The following is a 22,917-nucleotide window of genomic DNA, read 5'->3' as shown; positions in this document are numbered from 1 at the left end:
TTTCTTGCCATTGTGCAATACTATGCAATTGAAAAGACTTGCTATTGCACAATACTTAATATAATATTTTAGATCCTGATTTGGACCAACTTGAAATCTGGGCCCATAATCAAAAATCTAAGTACATGTTTGGATTCAGCATATCAAAGAACCCCAAGATTTCAATTTTTGTTAAAATCAAACTAAGTTTAATTTTGGACCCTTTGGACTTTAATGCAGACCAATTTGAAAACAGGACCAAAAATGAAGAATCTACATACACAGTTAGATTTGGCATATCAAAGAACCCCATTTATTCAATTTTTAATGAAATCAAACAATGTTTAATTTTAGACCCCGATTTGGACCAACTTGAAAACTGGGCCAATAACCAAGAATCTAAATACATTTTTTGATTCAGCATATCAAAGAACCCAACCGATTAATTTTTTGTCAAAATCAAACTTAGTTTAATTTTGGACCCTTTGGACCTTAATGTAGACCAATTTGAAAATGGGACCAAAAATTAAGAATCTACATACACAGTTAGATTCCACATATCAAAGAACCCCAATTATTCAATTCTTGATGAAATCAAACAAAGTTTAATTTTGGACCCTTTGGGCCCCTTTTTCCTAAACTGTTAGGACCAAAACTCCCAAAATCAATACCAACCTTCCTTTTATGGTCATAAACCTTGTTTAAATTTCATAGATTTCTATTTACTTATACTAAAGTTATGGTGCGAAAACCAAGAAAAATGCTTATTTGGGTCCCTTTTTGGCCCCTAATTCCTAAACTGTTGGGACCTAAACTCCCAAAATCAATACCAACCTTCCTTTAGTGGTCATAAACATTGTGTTTAAATTTCATTGATTTCTATTAACTTAAACTAAAGTTATTGTGCGAAAACCAAGAATAATGCTCAATTGGGCCCTTTTTTGGCCCGTAATTCCTAAACTGTTGAAACCAAAACTCCCATAATCAATCCCAACCTTTCTTTTGTGGTCATAAACCTTGTGTCAAAATTTCATAGATTTCTATTAACTTAAACTAAAGTAATAGCGCGAAAACCAAGCAAATGCTTATTTGGGCCCTTTTTGGCCCCTAATTCCTAAAATGTTGGGACCAAAACTCCCAAAATCAATACCAACCTTCCTTTTGTGGTCATAAACCTTGTGTTAAAATTTCATAGATTTCTATTAACTTTTACTAAAGTTAGAGTGCGAAAACTATAAGTATTCGGACGACGACGACGACGACGCCAACGTGATAGCAATATACGACGAAAATCTTTTCAAAATTTGCGGTCGTATAAAAAGTTAAAATCAGAACCAATGTTTCTAATCATCGTCGGAAAGGACGACGTGAGGTCAGTCTAGATATCATAATGCATGACTTGCAAATGCGTTAATTTCATGATAATTTATCAGGACAATCCGACATATTCATCTACAGAATAGTTCCCGATGTTATACATTATTACACATTTCACCTGTGAAGATGAGATTAAGTATTCATTTGTGTTATTTGTATATGGAAAAACGTAAAACACAGAAATTTTAAAGTTTGTTTTGTTTTAAAGATTTTTTGAAATTTTGATAAATGCCCCCTTTGGGTACCTTAAATGAAATTCCGTTCCGTTCCGTAAAGTACCAATAGCCCTTAATAACAAAGTAATGCGTATTCTTTTTCCATTGTTGAAGATAAAAAAAGGGTGCAAGTTTAGATCTACAGAAACCAGTTTAACAATGTCACATTTGGTAACCCTGTTTAGGTACTGTAAATTCAGAAATAATTGCTTGTATTTATTATAATTGTGATTTTGTAATTTTAGAATAGAACGCAATTATCAGAAAAATCCTGTTTACATCATATAAATTTTTGTTAAATGCAAGTTTAAATTATTGCGATTGCAAACTTGTTGCATTTTTTCGCATTTATAAAAACATTGCAATAATTTCTGCATTTACAGTACCTAATCAGTGGTTGTCATGGTATAGAGACATGTCCATGTCTGAAGATTATTTTGACATACTATATATATTGTATATACCCGACATCCTACTTTAAAAAAAAGAAGAATGTGCACCATTATTTTCTATGGTAGAACCTGAAATTGTGGTCAAAGTTCTAGTTTGGCCTTAAAATTAGAAAGAATATGTGTGCAAAGTTTAAAGTTGATTAGACTTCAACTTAATTAAAAAAATACTTTGGACAAACAATTTAATCTGAAACTGACAGATGAACAGACTCAAACCCACAAAAATCATATTGCCACTCTATGAGGCATAGAAAATGTTTGGAGTTTTCAATGGACAGATATATTGATGAAAATTCAAAGCATGTAAAAAGCTGTGTCTTTTCATTCATAAGTTTTAAAAGATAACAAAAGATAAATCAGATGTTTCAGGAGACTTCACAATTAAGGTCAATCAATAGACAGATATTACACAAACTATATCTATACCCGACATGATACAAGAAAGAGCAAAATAGACTATATCAATCAAGTATTTGTAAGATATAGTTTCACTCTGTTATAACTGTAAAGAGCTGTCAATAAAAAAAAACTAAAAACAATATTCTTTTATATAAAACAATTTATTTTCTATAGTACTTAACAAGTGACTGATTTTCAACAAATAAATGCATACTTAACAACCTTTTTCCCTTTTCAAAGCCGAACTACCTCATTGTTAACTTTAGAGCACCTTGTTCAAGTTTCCTTGTTTATTAGGTAAACCCCGATTTCTCTATTAGCTATTATAAAGAAACAAAATACTCAAAAAGGTTTTTTCAGATATCCTTTTAAACTATGACTTGAATGCTAAGCTGTTCCCATGTCTTTCTAAATAGTAAGTTAATGCGAGACTGATTACCGGGGTACATGGTTCACCTTAACAAGCAAGCAAAATTATTTTCAATATAAAAAAAGATGTGGTGTGATTGCCAAAGAGACATGACTCAAGATTTGTACACATTCAAATGAATAAGTTGTTATATTATACAAATGGTAAAACCATGTTTAAGACATAACTACAATAATAATAATACATTGGTCTGTAGATTTTAATAAACTGTGTTAGTGCAATTCTATGCTATTGTAATCAATATCTAGGGAAGAAAATCCTTATTAATTGTAATAATTCAAAAACACATTAGTGTGGCCTATAGTAAACCATGATAAGAATATTCAGATAATGCCCTTGATCAATTATATTAACAGTACATTAAAAAGTTCTTTTGTCCTCACGGCCAAAATAAAAGGAGGGTGTGCTAAGAGTTTCCTTATAAACTGGAATGGAATTTCCATATGTTGTTTATAATGTTTGAATATGGGGTATCAATGATAAGATATGATCACTGGTTTCACAAATTGTCATCTTTACATAAATGAACACATGATAAAATGAAGTCACATGACTGATCAAATGAAGTCACATGACTTTTAAATGTAGTCACTGGTCTACTAGTCTGAGGATGGTTCTTCTTTAATCTTTTTCTTCTTCTTTTTTTTCTTTGCACTACTACTGGCATCTGAAAGTGGAATAAATGGGATTATAAGATATCCATTTCTGTGCAATTATGAAGAGAATCCTCATGTATTATTACTGTAAATGTCTTTTTCAAAATGTTCTTGCAAGAGTTATCAATTAATTAAAAGTTGTGGTGTAAACAGTTATTTAATGATTTCATTAAAACAAACAGAAGGTACAGTCTAAATATATTGAGTTTTTTTTCCAACTCCTCAATATTTGCTTTTTTATGGAACAGCTCCATCAGATGATGATATAGACAAAATAATAATCTTCATCATATCCAAAAAATATAAAACAAATTTGATCCCTTTGCATTAAAGCCTACATCCCATAAACTTTAAGATGTGCTGCTGATTTGTTCAATAGCTTTCAATGTAATTACCTAATTCCTGTGATGTATTAGCTGTTGTATCCATGGTATCATCTAAATCTCCATTTTCTTGCTTTTTCTTCTTCTTCTTTTTCTTTTTCTCTGATGATACATCATCTGTGAAGATATAAAAACATTCATATTACAATCAAAATGTTTAAATAAAATTTTGAGTGACGTTTGATATCCTATAAACTGGAATGAAAAAGCATAAATTTGATAAATAAATCATCTTTAAATAAATACAATAATGTACAACAAATTGCTTGGCATCTTCAGGTATTACAAAAAGAAACAGTCTATCAAAATTCTATTTCTATCAGTGTTCTCCCTATATATTTCATATACCATTTTGGTAAAAAAGGAAATTTGAAATACCATCATGTTTTTAAAAATTATAACATCACATCCATAACACAATCTATAATACTCTCAATTCTGATAGCATCACATTCAGAAATATAGCATCACATAAATGGCCTGAGGAAACACTGCTTATGAAACATTTTTTGTTTCCAAGAGTTACAGTTCTGTCAAAAATTGGTCAATTTAAATTATAATATAATTGTTATTTTTTTTTCTTTCTCTTTGTTATTTCTATGACACCAACATTTTTCTGATAGATTTTGGTCGAGGGAATAGTTTTCAACATTGATTCCAATGTATGTTTAAATGAAAACAACACACATCCTATGTAACACAAATAAATAATTTCTCAGATTTTACAAAATTTAAATGTCTTTTAACTTCTTTTATTACAATTTTTTCCTGCCAAAGGATACAAAGATTAGACACTTGATTGAGTAGTTCTGATTTGTTCCCTGACTTAATGCACAATCATGAAATTTTCACAATAGGAAAACATTGCAATAATTTCTAAACTCACTGTATCTGATTTAGAGAAAAATTTGTATCTCCATGAATGAGATTGTAAAAACTACATGTATACTGTAAACCAACTCATTTTCTTGGATACTTTAATTCGCGTTTTTATCCTTTCTTGACCACTTCGCGGCTATTTGATTTTAAGGAAAATTAAGGAAAGATAAAAGATTGACAATTTATATTCGCTTTATTATTCTATTTATTATTCTACTCATGAAAGTCGCGAAAATAAGTTGGTTTATAGTATTCAATATAAACTATTCTCAATTCATTCAAATTGTATTATTAAGGTATTTTCCTAACTACACAAATCTTCTTGATGTTCTCACCTGTTATTTCTGTTTTGGGAATTTTTGGTTTAACATCTTCATCCGAATCATCGTCAAACTTCCTTTTCTTTGGAACTCTGGGTAATGTTGAATCTGCTCCAACATTGTATGTTTTTACCTCACTGAAAATACAATGACATTCTGAGAAACTCATTACTATATTTTGGGCAATACAAATACATTATTGCAGTTGATGTGGATTTTGTCATGTTGCGGATCCACAGTATGAGTGGTTAGAGAGTTTAAAATGTCAAGAAGGTCTCCTGTGTCTATACTCTATTATGGTGTTTTCTTTTATTATATAATTGATTGTTCCAGTTAGACACCACTTTCAGCATGCATCATATGGGCCCCAGTCTTCACACTGAGTGGCAGCCCAGGCTTGTAAAATTGCTCTCGGGCCTGTAAAAATCATATATACAGGCATGAAATCCCTTCTTTCATTATAAAAACAGAAGGGAAAAAATATGTGAGAACAAGAATTAAATCTTTTTACATATAAATGTGGGGCACACTATATGGTGAGGTTGAAATGACAAAATCAACATGACAGAAAGTGTCAATATTTGTCTATGCACTTTATATCAGTAACCATAAACAGTTTATTTTAATAAGTATTAATTAACATCAGACTTCGGGTTTTTACTTGTATCCAATATTAAAACACAAACCTTTTGTTTTCATATTTCTCCCATTTAGCCTGTGCTTTCCCTGAACCACTTATACCTCTGGCCTAAAATGAAAAAAACACAATCTTATGTACTTTATAACATACTAGTTAGAGGTTCAAAAGCTAGGTTGAGTTTTTCATTTTATAACTTTAAATTAGGGATGTTAAAAGATCTGAAATGTAATGCTTGGAGACTGTCATGATACTTGCCAGTACTCGAGTACTCAGATGAATCTTAAATGTATGTGGTTATCTTTCATAAACATAATAACGTTAGACACACATACTACAAAAATAACTGGATCCCATGTTAGGCCATACTTAAAAATATTTTGGTTTGCCCAAACCCTACCCAAAGGTTGAGACAGTGGGTAGGTAGGTAGGCACTTTCTTTTAGAAAAAAAAAATTGAAGTATCAGATGTTTATTAGTCTTCATGCCTATTTGATTAAGAAAAAACTTCTTCAAATCAGGACAATAAAAGAATTTGAGTAGGCAGATTTTTTCTGGGTAGGTAGTGTTTGGGCAAACAAACCTATTATTTATTATGACCTTATGTGTTTCATTCCTCAGATTTTTGGTGTATAAAATATCTTTGCTGGGAATTTTCTTTTTGAAATAAAACAACAATCAAACACACACATAGAAAGAAATGACAGTTCAGGGTGTCTAAAATATCTTCTCCGTTAATTCAAGCTGTTGATTACTTGAGACTCTCTCATATATAATTCTAAATATTTTATAGCTAACAATTGCAAAGGTCATAAATCAGGGTGTAGGCACTTTAATCACCTGATTGACAATTTACAATTTTAACGTAAAATTCAAGACCAGTTTTTTTCAATCAAACCTACCTTATCTTCTAGTCTTTTCATTCTTTGTTCTAATTTAGCTCGGGCTTCCAAACCCATTTCTGTGTTAGTTTCCTCACCAAGAGCATCTACTCGGATTGCTAGAGCACATTTAGCTGCCAACATTCTGGATACCTAAAACAATTAAATTACAAAACTCACCATTCTGATCTTTAAAAAAACAAACTCAAGCATAGTTAAATTTTCTTTTAAGCAACAAATCAAAATAAGTTAAGAAACTTTAAATAAATCGTTAGTTGCTAAAAGATGGATATTCAAGTTTATAGTTTGGCAAAAATCTGCATACATGTCTACAGAAAATCTGTATTTCATGCAAATTTTCAATTTGAGGTTCATCTTCAACCACCAAAATTGGTATCCCAGGAGTTAACATGAATCCTAAGTAACCCAATTTATACAGCTATAAAGTATAAATTATGCCCTTTAAAAGTCTTTAAAATCATTTTAGATTGAAGTTACTCAAAACAAATCATATATATTTGTTCTTATTCCTGTACATATCATTAAAATTTGTTTACTGTACATGAACCATCCATACATACCTTTCCTTTAATCTTTGGTGTACTCTGTCCAACCATTGATGCATGATATATCAGACCATATTTTGGCGTGTCATGTTTTGTTTTCAGGGCCCTAAACAAGGCTTTTTCTGCCCCTAAAATCTGGACCGTGGATGAAGGATGCTTTGCCAAATTCAGCAATGAGCCTGCAAGAAGACAAGTGGTAGCTCAGTTTAAATTAGAGCTACGAACTACGCATCATGACTAGGCAAAGCAAAGGTTCAAGGACTTGTGTGAAATCTAAGATAGAATTAAGTTAATTTTCTAGATACTTTCTTTTATAGAGAATGTTTGAATATTATGGGAGAAAAAAATCCTGTACTAGTATGTTAAAATGGATCATTTCATGCTGGCATTATATATTCTACTCGTTAGTTTCAATAAACTGATTTTGACAAACCATTATTCTACTGATTATATCAAACATATTTTTTCAGTAAAGTTTTAATGCATTATGCAATATTTTTATATATTTTTAGATTGTAAATAATTTTCTATTCCATGAACTAAGAACATATCGATACTACAGCCTGTTTTTGAAATTTACCTGCATGAGCAATCAAACGTGCCCCTACAAGTTCTCCGACCAGTATAGTAAGGTTTGGAGCAACTGCTAACATTCTGTTCTTGATATAATCATACAACTGGCCTCTATAATCTGTGATTTCTATAACCTGTTACAAATAAAGACAAAAATCAGAACACTCAAATAAGTCTTCATGTTGAAATCATGTTTAAACATTTGCATGAAGTTTTGGAAGTGACTTGATTTTTACAAAATTCCCAATTTTCACACTATGAGCACAAGTTTATGTCAATCTGAAAGGTCATTAGATAATGAAGAATTTGTTCATTTGCCTCACAATTGTAAACATACAAAATAGTTGTTAGCAAATTTTTTATTAAATAGCCTAATAGGGACATTACTTGAGAACCTTGAATTTGACACAATTCAAATTCCTACTTAATCTGTGTTTTGTGGCAACAAGTTTTGAATATAATTTTTTACTTGTCTTTATACATTTATTTTTACAGCTCTAACAGGGTAAAATGATCATGAACTGATTGGAAGGATCATGGCAATGGTTAGATTGTGTCCAGTCAGGATTTCATGATGAAGATGCAGATACTTTTAAACAATTACATATATACATCATCTTTAATAGCTATCTCAGAGGTAGTGACGAAATAGAATGGTTTGACATCACTGTAGTCAGTCGCCAAAGATTTCCATCATTGATAGCCAGATTGATCTATAAGAAGCTGTCTTGAATGTTTTGAAGGTGGAGGTTATATAAATTTAGAGAACAGAAACCATTTTAATGTTTACTATTTCCATGGGTCATGTCAATAGTAAATATAGTGTCCAGTCAAGAAAACAAAAAAACGTTGATACTTTATAAAAATTACATACATCTTTTATAGCTATCTCAGAGGTAGTGACGAAATAAAATGGTTTGACATCACTGTAGTCAGTCGCCAAAGATTTCAATCATTGATAGCCAGACTGTTTATATGTAGCTTCCTTTAATGTTTAGAAATTTCATTTAAATATCTATTCATTTTGAACTAATCTATCTAAATATCTAATAGTTTTCCTTGTCAATTCAACTAGCAACCATATCAGGGTAAATTTATAGATGGAATATTGAAATATTATGTATGTAGTCCTCTTCTCAATTTTTTCTCTCTAAATTTGTTAAGAATTTATACATATGTTCTGAGCATAATCAAAATACCTTTTATCATCTTTGTAACAATTTTTAAAAAAAGCTCATGGAGCTAAAATTTGAAATAGTTAAAATCAGTGATTTGTTTACTTTTGTTTTTGGTTTGTCATTTGAGACATGCATGGGGACATAAAAATAAAATTTACTGGTTGTGTCCAGAAAAACAACAATTTTGGAAGCCACATCCCTATCCCTATGGTTATAAATGTGAGCCACTTGATCTATAGTCAATAAGTTATGATTTCTCCCCCTTATGGCTATAGCTATCTCAGAGGTAGTGACGAAATAGGTAGAATGACATCACTGTTATCAGTCGCCAATGTTTTCCATCATTGACAGCTATAACCACTTCAGCAAATATCTACTTTGCACAAGGGGAGATAAATATTGATTACTGTTAATTGTGTGCATCTATCAGTGCTTAAATTCAAATGCAATTATTGCAATATCAGGAAAATATACACACAAATACATGTATCAGATATCAGTTTTGACAGTTCTCAATATTGTAATAGTCACCCAATAGACCACTTTCGAGTTCATCCGTAACCGGCAAAAACTCGGTCAATTATGCTCGCCTTTATGACGACATTTACCAGATAGAGGGGCTCGCCTGTATCCCTGCACTATTTACGTTCATCAAGCGTCTTGGTGATCGTCTTTGTGCAGGATAAACTAGAAATAATGGTTGCTCTGTAGGTACTTACTGACAATTCCCTAATGACAGCAGTGTTGATTGTCAATTTTGAGAATTCAATTTGCCGAATAATTCGTTCAATATAGAATTATAGTTTTCCAACCACTCGCTCAACATTGGAAGGAAGTGACGACGCCCCTAAACGCACAAATGACCGTGATAAAGGCGCGTATAATTGACGATTTTTTTCCGGTGACGGATGAACTCGAAAGTGGTCTATTACATTATTCACAATATTAATAACTTCACTTCAATTATTTTTAATTTTGATTCAAGTCCCATACTTTCATAGTTGTGAGGAACACATAAAACTTTACCTGTTCACATAAATATGTGACATTAATAATATCTTCTTCTGAGATTTCTGTTCCCATGGAGATTTCAGCGGCTTGTTTGAGTTCTTGTTCCAGTTCTTCAGGAAGTGTCTCGGAGAAGTCTGTGGTAGCAGCATTTGTTCTGTACCCTGTTAAATTTACAAATTTGATAGATTGATTGGTGATTAAAGCTGCTTTAAACACCGTTATGTTATTTTGTGGCAGTCAGTTTTTGTCAAAAAGTATGAGTATCCCTCGTTAGGACCTTCTTTGTATGTACAGAAATTTCAGTGAATTGTCACTTAAATCGACAAAATTTATTTTGTACTGAAATATAATTTTCTGCATATTCTATACTATATTGGAAAACTTAATATCAAAGGAAGGACTCCTGAATTACCTAGATGGGTGAATCTACTTTCTATAATTAGAATATTTGTTGTTGATTTGGTCTCATTCTGTATATATAAGGGATGTCAACTCAGTGAAGATTTACTAATCAAGTTTTCGTTGGATTTATCAAGCGATACTCAACTTTTAAGGTGGGTTGTTGTCTTATGGACTTAAAACCCTCAACATGATTACATAGGATTAGATTATAGGAATTTTATAATTAATATCTCATTTACTGCATACATAAGTAAACAATTAATCAGAAGTCACCTATTTTCTTGACAATTTTAGCATATGCTAGATAATATCAACCACAACTCACCCATTTTCTTGACAATTTTAGCATATGCCAGATTGTCTGTTACAATTTTTGACAGTTCTGGGAAATGCCATCCATACCATTCCCGACATCTCATTACATAGTTATTCAACTCTTTGTCAAGGTCGTCCAGTAATGCTAAAATGTTAACAGATACACTTAAAACAATGGCACTGCAATACAGAGCTCATACATATGATAACACCCCAAAATTATATGAATACTTAATTTCAATATACAGAATATCAGGTGCAATTGTTGTCTTCATTATAATGCAGAACGATTCTGACTTAAATCATCATTTATTCTGTATATTCATTCCAAACATTTAAATAATGGGTTCCAACCAGACACTTAAAGAATTTAACAAAATTGAACCTCTTCTTACAGAAAAATTGTATTATGGCATTTGGTGGTTTATCACAGCCATAATTTTAATCATGAATCAGGAGTTAAATCATTTCATATTTTTCTATTATAATAGTATAAGTTTTAGTTCATAGTTACAGGCCATATTAAGGCCAGAATACTTGCAGGCCATAATAAGGCCATTTGATGGACAGTTGTCTCGATGCAATAATACAACACCTTCCTTTTTTTTTAAACACAAATACATGTTATATAACAGACATTTGCCATATCTAAGTAAGGAGGGGAGATTAAAATATAATAGCATTCAATCACCAAACAAGGTGCATAACAAATAAACTCTAAATCCATGAAAAGGTATTTCCAAACAACAATCAGTATAAACTTATTTTATAATTGTGTTGATCATTATAACTTTTACTTACAAATGGCTTGTACAATCATTGTGTCCACTTTATCTGGACTAAACTTCAATTTGTAACGAGACAGACTGAAAAAAAAAAAAAACAAAGTTACTTAAAAATACTAAACATAAAATTATTTGTTTAAACAGTCCACATTCTGCTTTCTAATACTGTAAATTCAGAAATTATTGTGTGCATTTATTATTGCGATTTTGTCATTTTAAACTTAGATGCGATTTTAATTTTTGCGGTTTTGAGAAAAGTCATGCTTAATTCAGTTAAAATATTACAAAATGCGAGTTTTAATTATTGCGTTTACAACTCTGTCGCATTATTCGCAATAATAAAAACATCGCAATAATTTCTGAATTTACAGTAACAAATCTACATATAGATGTTAACAAACCCATATAGAGGCAATCCAGACCATAAAGAGACCAAAAAGTTCAAAAAGAGGTTAACACTCACATATAGACCATATTAAGTTATCTGTTGCCTGTTCTATGGTCGAGTTGTTGTCTCTTTGACACATTCCACATCTCCATTCTCAATTCTATTATCCAAGACCTTTTTAAGACTAAAAAGCCCAAAAATAGGTTTCAAAGCCCATTTCGAGGCTAACAACTTCTTCCATAATTACCATTCATAAGCTTATGTGTTTTGCCTTAAAATCAAGAAAGTTTTTAATTATTTGAGACAAAGAAATTTGAAGGTTTTAGTCTGTGTCTCAAAAATTGACATGCATTATGAATAACAGTCAACTGTCTTCCTACTTCGGAGGCTTTCCCAAAGATATAGGAAAATACAAAATATCAGGTGCAATAGTTGTCTTCACTAGAATGCAGAACGATTCTGACTTAAATCATCATTTATTCTGTATTTATTCCCAACCTTAAAATAATGGGTTCAAAAGCAGTCTAGTTATATCACAAGTAAAAATAACTGAAACAAACAAAGTCATTCATAAATTTCACATAAATTCTTAGATCTGTAAGCTGAATCAAATGTCAAGGCCGACATCTCATCTCAAGTAAAACTGGGTTCAAGTATACATCTGGATTCATGACAGAAATCAATTAAGACAAAAATCTGGAGGTTCTAGCCAAAGAAATAACAGTCAACAATCTCAAATGCATATATCCACAAATCTGCAAAGCCGAGGTTCAGATAAAGGAATATATACAGAATATCAGGTGCAATTGTTGTCTTCACTGTAATGCAGAACGATTCTGACTTAAATCATCATTTATTCTGTATTTATTCCAATCCTTGCAATAATGGCTTTAAACAAGTCATAGCAATGTATGTATCTTTATTCCTAACCTGAACATGATGGGTTAAACCAGACATTTAGAGAGATATCTTCAGTCTGTCAATATCGCAAGTATCAAAAAACCAGAAACAAACACAAAATTTTATATAAATTGTTTATTACTGTGGACATTAGAGTTGTACACTATTAAAATTCTAATAACAAGCACAAACAGAGGGCAACAGCATATATAAGTTGAAAATAAATCTGGGAAATTTTATTCTGAAGAAAGAGATTTGACCATCCTCTGAAATTATTGAGCTAATGTACTGTCTTTTGCTTTTAAATCTTACACACACATCAAATATTTGAAACAAAAATTTGAAGGCTCTAGACTATACCTTAACAGTTAAAATCTTATGAGTACAAATCAACAAATCAAAATGCATACCCCCAACATAGCAAAGCCAAGGTTCAGATATAAGAATATACAGAATATCAGGTGCAATTGTTGTCTTCATTATAATGCAGAACGATTCTGACTTCAATCATCATTTATTCTGTATATTCATTCTCGACCTTAAAGTAATGGATTCCAACCACATTCATATAGACATGATAGATGGATTGCTACAACAAGAATGTGTCCACAGTACATCGATGCCCCACTTGCACTATCATTTCAGTCGACCATGAAATTGGGATTAAAACTCTAATTTGGCATTAAAATTAGAAACATCATATTATAGGGAACATGTGTATAAAGTTTTATTAAGTTGATTGGACTTCAAAATTCATCGAAAACTACCTCCAACAAAAACTTTAACCTGAAGCGGGACAGACAGAACTGATGCAGACCAAAAAACATAATGCCCCTGGGTTCGGCAGAAAAATCGAAACAAACACAGTCTACCAAAAACTCTATATACATTGTTTATACCTGTGAGCTAAACCCAATGCCATGGCGGACATCTCTTTCTCGGGTAGACCTGTGATTAGGTTGTTCATCTGTGACCGGATTCCTCGCATTAGTTCGTGGACATTTGAGTTGTATACACAGTTCAAATTGAATTTTTCCTGCAATATAAACATTACATATTACAGTAAAATATCCCTGCTTGCATATCACTTAATAAAGGCATCTTGAGAATCGTCATAGAAACACTTCAATTTGAATTTAATCTGAGATTTGTGGTAATAAGCATAGTATATTAGTTTCATAACATTTGGTTGAGGCAAACTTGTGTTAGAGAATGGAAATTTAAAATTCAAAATTTCATTCATTTGTAAGGAGATATAACTCTACAATGCCACCTAATTTCCAGTTTGATCTGTGTTTTGTACACATAAGCATTGTGTAAAAGTTTCATCAAAATTAACAAGTTATAGAGATAGGAAGTTGTATTCAAATCTTCATGACTCACAATTAATTGTAGATAATATATTAATAATAAATAATATTTTTCCTGAAACTAAATGCTACTAGATTTGCTGGCAAAAATATACATACTTTGACATCTTATGTATAACATAAAATCATCTTACACCTCATCCACTACACCTTTCCCAAGAACTCCCAGTTGAAGTTCAGGTAGAAGAATAAACAGAATATCAGCTTTAATACTTGTCGTCACTTTATATTAGGACGATTCTGGAGTAAGTCATCATTTATTCTATTTTTTCCCAAAATTTGTTTTAATAAACATCCACTTTCACTTGTCATGCTTATTTAAAGGGCATTATTTGGAGAAATAATATGTTTTCATATACTAAGAAATTTAATATGAGAATTGTGGTAATTATCATAGTGAATTACTGAATTAGAGGCAAATTTTTGTTAGAGAATGGAAATTTTAAATTCGAAATTTATTCATTTGTAAAGGGGCATAACTCTAGAATGCCACCCACCTTTTGCAATTTAATGTGGTTTGAGCATATACACATTGTGTACAAGTTTCATAAAATTAACCAAGTTCAAAAGATACGAAGTTGTGTTCAAATCTTCATGACTCACAAGTACTTGTAGATAACATATAAATAAATAATATTTTTCCTGAAAATAAATGCTACTAGATTTGCTGGTAAAATATACACACTTTGTATCTTATGAATAACATAAAATCATCTTACACCCCCATCCACTACCAGCTTACAATAACCCCCAGTTGAAGTTCGGGTAAAAGAATAAACAGAATATCAGCTTTGATAGATGTCGTCACTTTATATTCGGACGATTCTGGATTAAATCATCATTTATTCTGTTTTTCCCCGAAATTTGTTTTAATAAACATCCACTTTCACTTGTTTAAAGTGTATTATTTGGAGTAAAAATGTTTTCATATACTGAGAAAGTGCATTCCTTGTTTAACAGAATTCAATACCTTTATTGCACTCCCTAATTTAGCATCAGCTACAGCCAGCTCTTCCTGGCATTCTTTGTCCACTAATTTCTTCATAAGTTTTTTCAAAGCCTTGCTCATTTTCCCTTCCACAAGGGCAGTGGCAGCTAAAATAAGAAAATTAATCAATTATTGGTAACCCTCAGCTGTTTCGACATGTTTGTTCTTTCCATCTGCTGGTAACAAAATACTGATGGTACTTATGGCAGAAGGGTTAAAAATATAGATTAATTTGGTAGTTATTCTTCAGTGTGATATAAATTCTCCTCCTAGTCTTGGCATAATATAAAAGTAAGAAGATGCAGTATGATTGCCATTGAGACAACTCTAGACAATAGATCAAATGACACAGAAATTAACAACTATAGATCACTGTGCGGCCTTCAATAATGAGCAAAGCACATAATGTCCAGTAAAACTCAGACCAGAGGTTAAATCCCTAAGGGGTGAGCGATAATTGACTAGGTCCTGAGAATTCTTATAATTGTGTCTCGTTATCCATTGATTTTTTATTAAATTAACTGAACTAAACAGAGTTTACTTTTAAAATATGAGTGGTTTCTTAAATTAACCTTTACTTTTAAAATATGAGTGGTTTCTTAAATTAACCTTTATTATAACTGTTTTTTTAAACAAGTGTTTACTTGTACTTTAATTTATCTGCATGCATAATTTTACATGATGCTGTCCGTTAATCTATACGACAGAATATATAATCTTTAGATGATAAGTTAACTACATGTACTTACATGCCAATGCTTCTGTTGTGTCATTAAATTTCTTGAAGTGTTTCAGCTTCAATCTGAAATTATTTTTTTTAAATCTATACTTGAATTAAACTGGACCCCTGTTGTGTTCACTTATCGCTACACTGACAACAGGTATGGCCTAAATCCCGTGGTCAGAATTCTGACCACGGGATTTAATTATTCGACGAGACTAGTACATCATGGGCTATGTTTAATTATGTATTATACTGATAGCAAATCAAAGAAAAATTAGCACATTTATTACCCTACTGAGTTCTTAAGGGAACAAAAGATACCGGCTCAGTTTGTCAAGAACATGTTAACACGCTCGTTGGTCATTTATCTGCGCTACTACCATGGGGTTAATTAGCAGATACTTGTTTATTTTGAGGTATCGCAGTATTAACATTTGAGGTCAATTTCCTATCACTTTAATTGGCCAATTTTATTAGCGAATCGTTGAATTTGTAAGACTCGTCCAATTAATGCCAATGTGACAATAGCTCCAACCCGTTCCTTCGGTGCAAAGCTATAGATAGAACGGCGGACCAGTTTATACTTGAATGACCATTAATATCTAGATTATCTCCCTTTCTATGCATTCCCATCAAAATACATTTTTTATCTTACACGTTAGTCATAACAATGACAAGGTCCAAAACGACAAATTTATCTATATGTATGAAAAATAAAAGGTTATTTCAAACTGGAAATGTAAATGAGGAAAATTTCAAATAAGTTACAAGTAAGAGGAATAACTTGGATTTAATTTATTTTATACTTAAATACCTGACAATTTCTTTTAAAAAAAAAATCATTACCATTTCTTATGTTTTAAACTACAAATGTAGCTTTCAATTTTATTGTTGCCTTTTTTCAAAACTACCTCAACTGATTTTTGAGGGGAAAACTACATCAGTTTTTTTGAAATTGTATAGGTTTTGAATTTTAAAACACATCTCTGATTTTTTGCTGACCCTTTTCCTGCCTGTTTTTCACATACATTTAGATTGTCAGACATTTTCAATCTGAAAGGTACTTTTTGATGAGGGAATTGAAAGAAACTAAAACAATGAAGGTAATTTAAGGCCAAATAAAAAAGCATGTGTGTTTCCTGTTTCCCTACCTACCCTATATTTTAAGCTTAGAAATAGCCTACCCTAAAGTTTTTTTGGTCATTTTTCAAAAAGCACGGTTAAAGTCAGGATTTCTCTCCCATAGACTCAATGTAAAAAAAAAATGGTAAAATAAAAAAAAATCCCTACCTACCTACCCTATTTTTTTCAAAGAGGAAACAGGAAACACACATATTATTTTATTTGGCCTAAGCATTGAAAATCACATGTGTTATAAACACTGATGATTCTTATCAGAAACCCAGATCTCAAAAGTGCTTTCCTAATTATAAGAATAATAACATGAATACAAAATTTACATACAATACAACCACTGTTTAGGAATAATGTAAAGCTTATTGGGCATGTTAAGAGGAATGTTATGCTATTTTTTTTTTAGTAATTGGGAATTTTCTGTGTATTTATTAAATAATTTGTGTTTGTATTTGGTCAAAATCTAGAAAAAATGAAAAAAAAAAACAAATTCCATTACCGGGATTATAAATGCTTCTAAAGAAAATTCACTGTCTCCTTTATTTTTTTATTCAACAAGAATGTGTCCATAGTACACGGATGCCCCACTCGCACTATCATTTTCTGTGTTCAGTGGACCGTGAAAATTGGGTCAGAACTTTAATTTGGAATTAGAATTAGAAATATCATGTCATAGGGAACATGTGTACTAAGTTTCAAATTGATGTAACTTTAACTTCATCAAAAACTACCTTGACCAAAAACTTTAACCTGAACTTTGCACTCTCATTTTTTATGTTCAGTGGACCATGTAATTGGGGTCAAAACTATAATTTGGCATTAAAATTAGAAAGATCATATCATGGGGAACATGTGTACTAAGTTTCAAATTGATTGGACTTCAACTTCATCAAAAACTACCTCGACCAAAAACTTTAACCTGAAGCAGGACGAACAGACTCAGACGGACGGACGAACGAACGGAGGCACAGACCAGAAAACATAATGCCCCTCTACTATCGTAGGTGGGGCATAAAAATAAACAGACAGTCACATTAGGTTCATAGTAAATTTTGTTACATTCTGTTTAGAATTTATTGCATATTTATACGTAGTGGATATTTCTAAATCAGAAATGCACAAAAAAAAATCATAGTGTTTGGAAAGTTTAAAACTAGGGTCAGTCGGATAACTAAAGTCTAAAACCACGCATTCATATGACTACTATGATATGTATATTTTAATTTGGCTTGGAGATAAATTTAATGTGCTTGCATGGTTTGATTTTAATTCTGTGATGAAAACATTATTAAAATTCAATTTTTCAATTATACTGATAGATTTCTTACAGCTTTGTTGCCTTTTCTGGAGTCTCAAATTCTTTGTACAAGTTTTCTGTTTCTCTCAGCTTTTTCTCATCTTGAAGCTAAAATTAGTACACATAAAAACATAACAAGTTCTATGTTAAACATGTATGTAGTATAATGATTTATTTTTTAAACATGGTTACTGTAAATCTTAACACACAGGAGATGAGTTGGAGCCAACTTTTATGTTTCAAGGTAAATTGAAAAAAAGGGGGGTGGGGAGTCCATTCAACCTCACAAAACCATAAGATTCCGACTATATATAAGAAAGAAATTAAGTAAAAAATTATAACTGTCATAATCCTTACTTGATACAGGTAATTATCTTATAAAATGATTGTGCCTGGAGCCAGTGGATGCTATGAGCAAATAATGTGTGTCCATGTGTCAACAGACAATAGCATTTCCATGTCAAATCGTCCAGAAAAAAACTTTCGATTGAGATCAATCTGAAAATATGAAAGTTTTATTTCATTTTAAGCAAAAAACAGCTTTATTTTCCACTGCAATGCAGAAACACGTGTATATTATTTTGCATGCAGACCAGACCACGTGGTGAATTTTGCATGTTTCGCTGGAGCCAAAAAGAGAGTAAATTAATTTGCAGATTGTTGACAACTCATTATTATTAAGACCCTCGTAAGATATTTACCTTAAAAACTGCATATCCAGCTGCAGTTTCAAATAAAACCAACATTTTGCAGATATCAACAACACTCACTGCTTCAAACCACGAGGTTCCCTACAAATACGATTAATACAAATTACGAAGGTAAAGTTGAAGAAACGAATGTATATGGCATTTAAATAGTCGAGGCTATTATAACGTAGATGGAGGTATCAGTTCTTGGTCAGATGAAACAGAAAGCAGGTTTCAAGTCGGAATATAAATGTGTACTAATGTTTGTCTGTTTGTCTGTTTGTCTTTCATTTTCAGCCATGACGTTGTCAGCTTATTTTCGCCATTTATGAGTTTCAACTTTGACTGTCCCTCTGGTATCTTTCGTCCCTTATTAAAATACAAAATTCTCGTTCCGTCTACACTGAGACTACTATGTTAATCATAAAGCATAACAAATAGCCTAAAAATAAAGAATACAATATAGAGTCAATGCCCTTATCACGGCCAGAATATTTCCTTAATTTGTGTTTTATTGATCAACAGTATAATTCACACATCCGTGCATGCCGACCATAGCCGGCTGCGGGATTCTGTATGTAGTGTAATACTAAGGAGATGTGGTGTGATTGCCAATGATTCAAATAGCAACCCTCGAACCACTGAACTACTGACAAATGGCAACCACGGAACTACAGATTCCCGACTACAGGAAATCACATTTTGACCCTACTTTCAAATTAAACGTGACAATTGTCGTCGTTTAGTTCTTTGTAAAAAGTTAGATGTCACCCTTTGAACAGTACGCTTTAGTACATGTTTTATTATTCGGTGGCCGAGTGAATTTTTATTGTACATATTTTGAATAAAATTTAATCAAGAGAAAAAGCAGTTACTACTGAAATCACTAGCCAGTCAACACTGCGGTTGTGAGTTCGAACCCCACAGGGTGCACTCGACTCCAATCTTAATTGACTAGGATTGACAGTTATCCTATCGATCGGATGGTCGGTGTATGGTTTTCTCCGCACACTCCGGCTTCCTCCACAAAAAAAACTTGCCGCCATGAAATAGCCCAAAAGCGGTGTTAAAAAGTGGCGTTAAATCACCAAAAATCAAATCAAATTATTCGATAGAGACGGACTCCGAGAGACATTAGTCTCTGATGCATGATTTTTTTTATTATTAATTGTTTTTTGGCTTTTAACTAGCTGCCAGTAACTGCAAGTACTCTCAAATCGTATTTTCTTGTTGATTCGACCTGTTGTTACTGTTTATGTTTTTTTGTCTATGTATATTACAGCTTTGATTATTTGGAATATCTTCTATTTTTCACTTCTGCGTACTACATTTGTATGAACTTCAAGATTATTCTGCTTAAATCTGTACAGGGAAGTTTTAGCTAGCTCTAATTGTATAGATTTATTGTTGATATTCACCCCAATTTGTATTTAGTGTAAAATTATGTATTTATATATGACAGAACTTTCAGGCTTGGTATTCCTAATTATTGAAATTTTATACCCATAAGTAGTAAACCTAAAACGACAAAGTTATTTTTTTATTTACCTGTATATATCATAAAAACTGGTGTTTTCAAAAGTGCTTATTTTCGAAGGGTTTAATATTTTGCAGTGGTGTCTTGCCATGGCTTTGTTTGGACTTGTTTGTTTGCTTTTTGGCCTTGAATGTTTGTCCCTAATATTTTATTAACTCTGCATTTACATTCAGATATCGCAGATCAAATTAATTCGTTCATAGTGTGTTAATTTACGTTTTTTGATTAAGTTAAGCCTGCCAATTGATACTTTATCGTGTTTTTCTATGTTGTGATGTTATGCTATTGTTTCAGAAAAAGGGAGAAGGTTTGGTACCATTAAAACGTTTAATCCCGCTGCAAATGTTTGCACCTGTCCTAAGTCAAGAATCTGATGTACAGTAGTTTGCGTTTGTTTATGTAAATGAAATCGTCATAGATACTAGGACTAAATTTTGTATATACACCAGACGCGCGTTTCGTCTACAAAAGACTCATCAGTGACGCTCGAATTCAAAAAAGTTAAAAAGGCCAAATAAAGAACGAAGTTGAAGAGCATTGAGGACCAAAAATCCCAAACGTTTTGCCAAATACAGCTAAGGTAATCTATGCATGAGGTAGAAAAGCCCTTAGTTTTTCAAAAAATTCAAAAATTTGTAAACAGTAAATTTATAAATATAACCATATCAATGACAATTCATGTCAGCACAAAAAGTGCTGACTACTGGGCTTGTGATACCCTCGGGGAAATAAATCTCCACCAGCCGAGTGGCATCGACCCAGTGATTTATACGTGTTTCTCGTTTCTCGTTTTTTATTTAGATTAGACCGTTGGTTTTCCCGTTTGAATGGTTTTACACTGAGTAATTTTGGGGCCCTTTATAGCTTGTTGTTCGGTGTGAGGCAAGGCTCCGCGTTGAAGGCCGTACATTGACCTATAATGGTTTACTTTTATAAATTGTTATTTGGATGGAGAGTTGTCTCATTGGCACTCACACCACATCTTCCTATATCTATATATCATCGCTATTTTATTTGTTTGTACATAGTTTCGAATTGTTGTTGTTGTTTTGGGTTGGGTTGGGTTTTTTTGGGGTTTTTTTGGAGGTGGGGGGGGGGGGGGTAGTCAAGAGTTGGGGTTGGTTTCGTCACGCCGATAGTTAATAAGTATACTTTGTTAAGGGAGGATTCAAGAATTTGTGAATGGTAGCGTGTACGCCCTCTTCATCCCCTGGGTCCGCCACTGATTCTTTTTATTATTTTACCATAATAGCAGAAAGAAGAAAATGTATGTTGGTTATAACAAAAAACTTGAATAAAATAGAACAATGTCGAATTTCAATAAACTGATTCGGGAACCTAGAGGTGCAGTCAATAATAAATAACTTGATTTCGAATGAGAGATATATATATTATCACCTCAAAATAATATATATATCTCTCATTCGAAATCAAGTTATTTATTATTAGATATAGCTCACTCATAAAGGATATATAAGTATAGACTTATCACTGCTGATGTAATACAAATTAGATTGGCTTGTTACACATGTAGAAATGTATGTAAAGTTAATTTTTCTGTAATTTTTTTTTTATTTGATTGGATTCACGCTACACAAAGAGGTAGGACCAATATCTCTTGAATTAGACTTTATATATAAAATTACTAGTGGTAAACCATTCAAACGGAAAAACCAACGGTATGCTAATCTACAGACAGTTGGTTTTCCCGTTTGAATGGTTTTACACTAGTAATTTTGGGGCCCTTTATATTTTATTGTTCGGTGTGAGCCAAGGCTCCGTGTTGAAGGCCGTACATTGACCTATAATGGTTTACTAAAATTATAAATTTTTATTTGGATGAAGAGTTGTCTCATTGGTAATCACACCACATCGATCTTCCTATATCTAATAACATTCATTTTTTCAATCTTTACTCTGCCTGTGAGTACAAGATAGCGTCAATAATATATCATGTCCAGTATGCGAGTTCATTAAGGTTCCTTAAATACGGTGAATCAATAATATGAGTTGTATATTTATCAAAATGCCACAAAATGGTCCAAAACTTCAACCGCGACAAAGGCTTGGGAAGTTTTGAAAAATTTACCCTCCAAGACTTTCCCGTTGGTTCCGAAACTAGAAATCGCTGAAAACTGAGTAATAAGAAAAAAATCTCAGAATAAAAAATCTTTCAAAATTTGTACCTGTTTGTTTGCTTCACAAATTATTTCATCCGATCCAAAGAAAAGAGCAGATAAAAGTACAGAATATGAGGCGAATCTCTAGCTGGCACCCTGAACGAACGAACGAACGAACGAACCGACATGGCAATTTTTCTAACCGCGATGATAACATATTGTCAACTCGCCACTTACTAATCCTGCATATACATGCTACAAGATGCAAATGAACGGAAATAATTAACGAATGGAACGAACTGAAATGAAAGAACGGAACACACGAACGAACAC

The 22,917-nt window shown here is 32.1% G+C and overlaps 1 protein-coding gene and 1 non-coding gene across 2 annotated transcripts; both read right to left on the bottom strand.

Moving 5' to 3' along the window:
- Window positions 1-3,422: 3,422 nt before the first annotated feature.
- Window positions 3,423-19,083, bottom strand: LOC134694650 (nucleolar protein 58-like). The gene is made up of 15 exons (XM_063555689.1): window positions 18,940-19,083; window positions 18,270-18,346; window positions 15,833-15,885; window positions 15,066-15,190; window positions 13,625-13,761; window positions 11,454-11,518; window positions 10,663-10,797; window positions 9,951-10,096; window positions 7,754-7,880; window positions 7,189-7,352; window positions 6,629-6,760; window positions 5,777-5,838; window positions 5,106-5,227; window positions 3,904-4,008; window positions 3,423-3,519 (listed from the first exon to the last, which is right to left on the bottom strand). The coding sequence occupies exons 1-15, from the start codon at window positions 18,982-18,984 to the stop codon at window positions 3,452-3,454; spliced, it is 1,563 nt and encodes a 520-aa protein (XP_063411759.1). The 5' UTR covers window positions 18,985-19,083; the 3' UTR covers window positions 3,423-3,451.
- LOC134695554 (small nucleolar RNA SNORD70) lies at window positions 9,193-9,282 on the bottom strand. Its single transcript, XR_010102797.1, has one exon. It is a non-coding gene; the product is annotated as a small nucleolar RNA SNORD70 (small nucleolar RNA).
- Window positions 19,084-22,917: the final 3,834 nt, after the last annotated feature.

The sequence above is a fragment of the Mytilus trossulus genome, chromosome 13 (assembly GCF_036588685.1).
Source record: "Mytilus trossulus isolate FHL-02 chromosome 13, PNRI_Mtr1.1.1.hap1, whole genome shotgun sequence".
Lineage (NCBI taxonomy): Eukaryota > Metazoa > Mollusca > Bivalvia > Mytilida > Mytilidae > Mytilus > Mytilus trossulus.
The sequence above is the reverse complement of the archived record's forward strand: the minus strand, read 5'-3'. Positions and strand labels throughout refer to the sequence as shown.

Coding starts and splice junctions, on each gene's coding strand:
- LOC134694650 (XM_063555689.1), bottom strand. CDS start 18,984: ATGTTGGTTTTATTTGAAACTGCAGCTGGATATGCAGTTTTTAAG. Junction 11,519..13,624: donor GCATTGGGTTTAGCTCACAG/GTATAAACAATG, acceptor TTTTTTTTTCAG/TCTGTCTCGTTACAAATTGA. Junction 5,839..6,628: donor TGAAAAGACTAGAAGATAAG/GTAGGTTTGATT, acceptor TTTTCATTTTAG/GCCAGAGGTATAAGTGGTTC.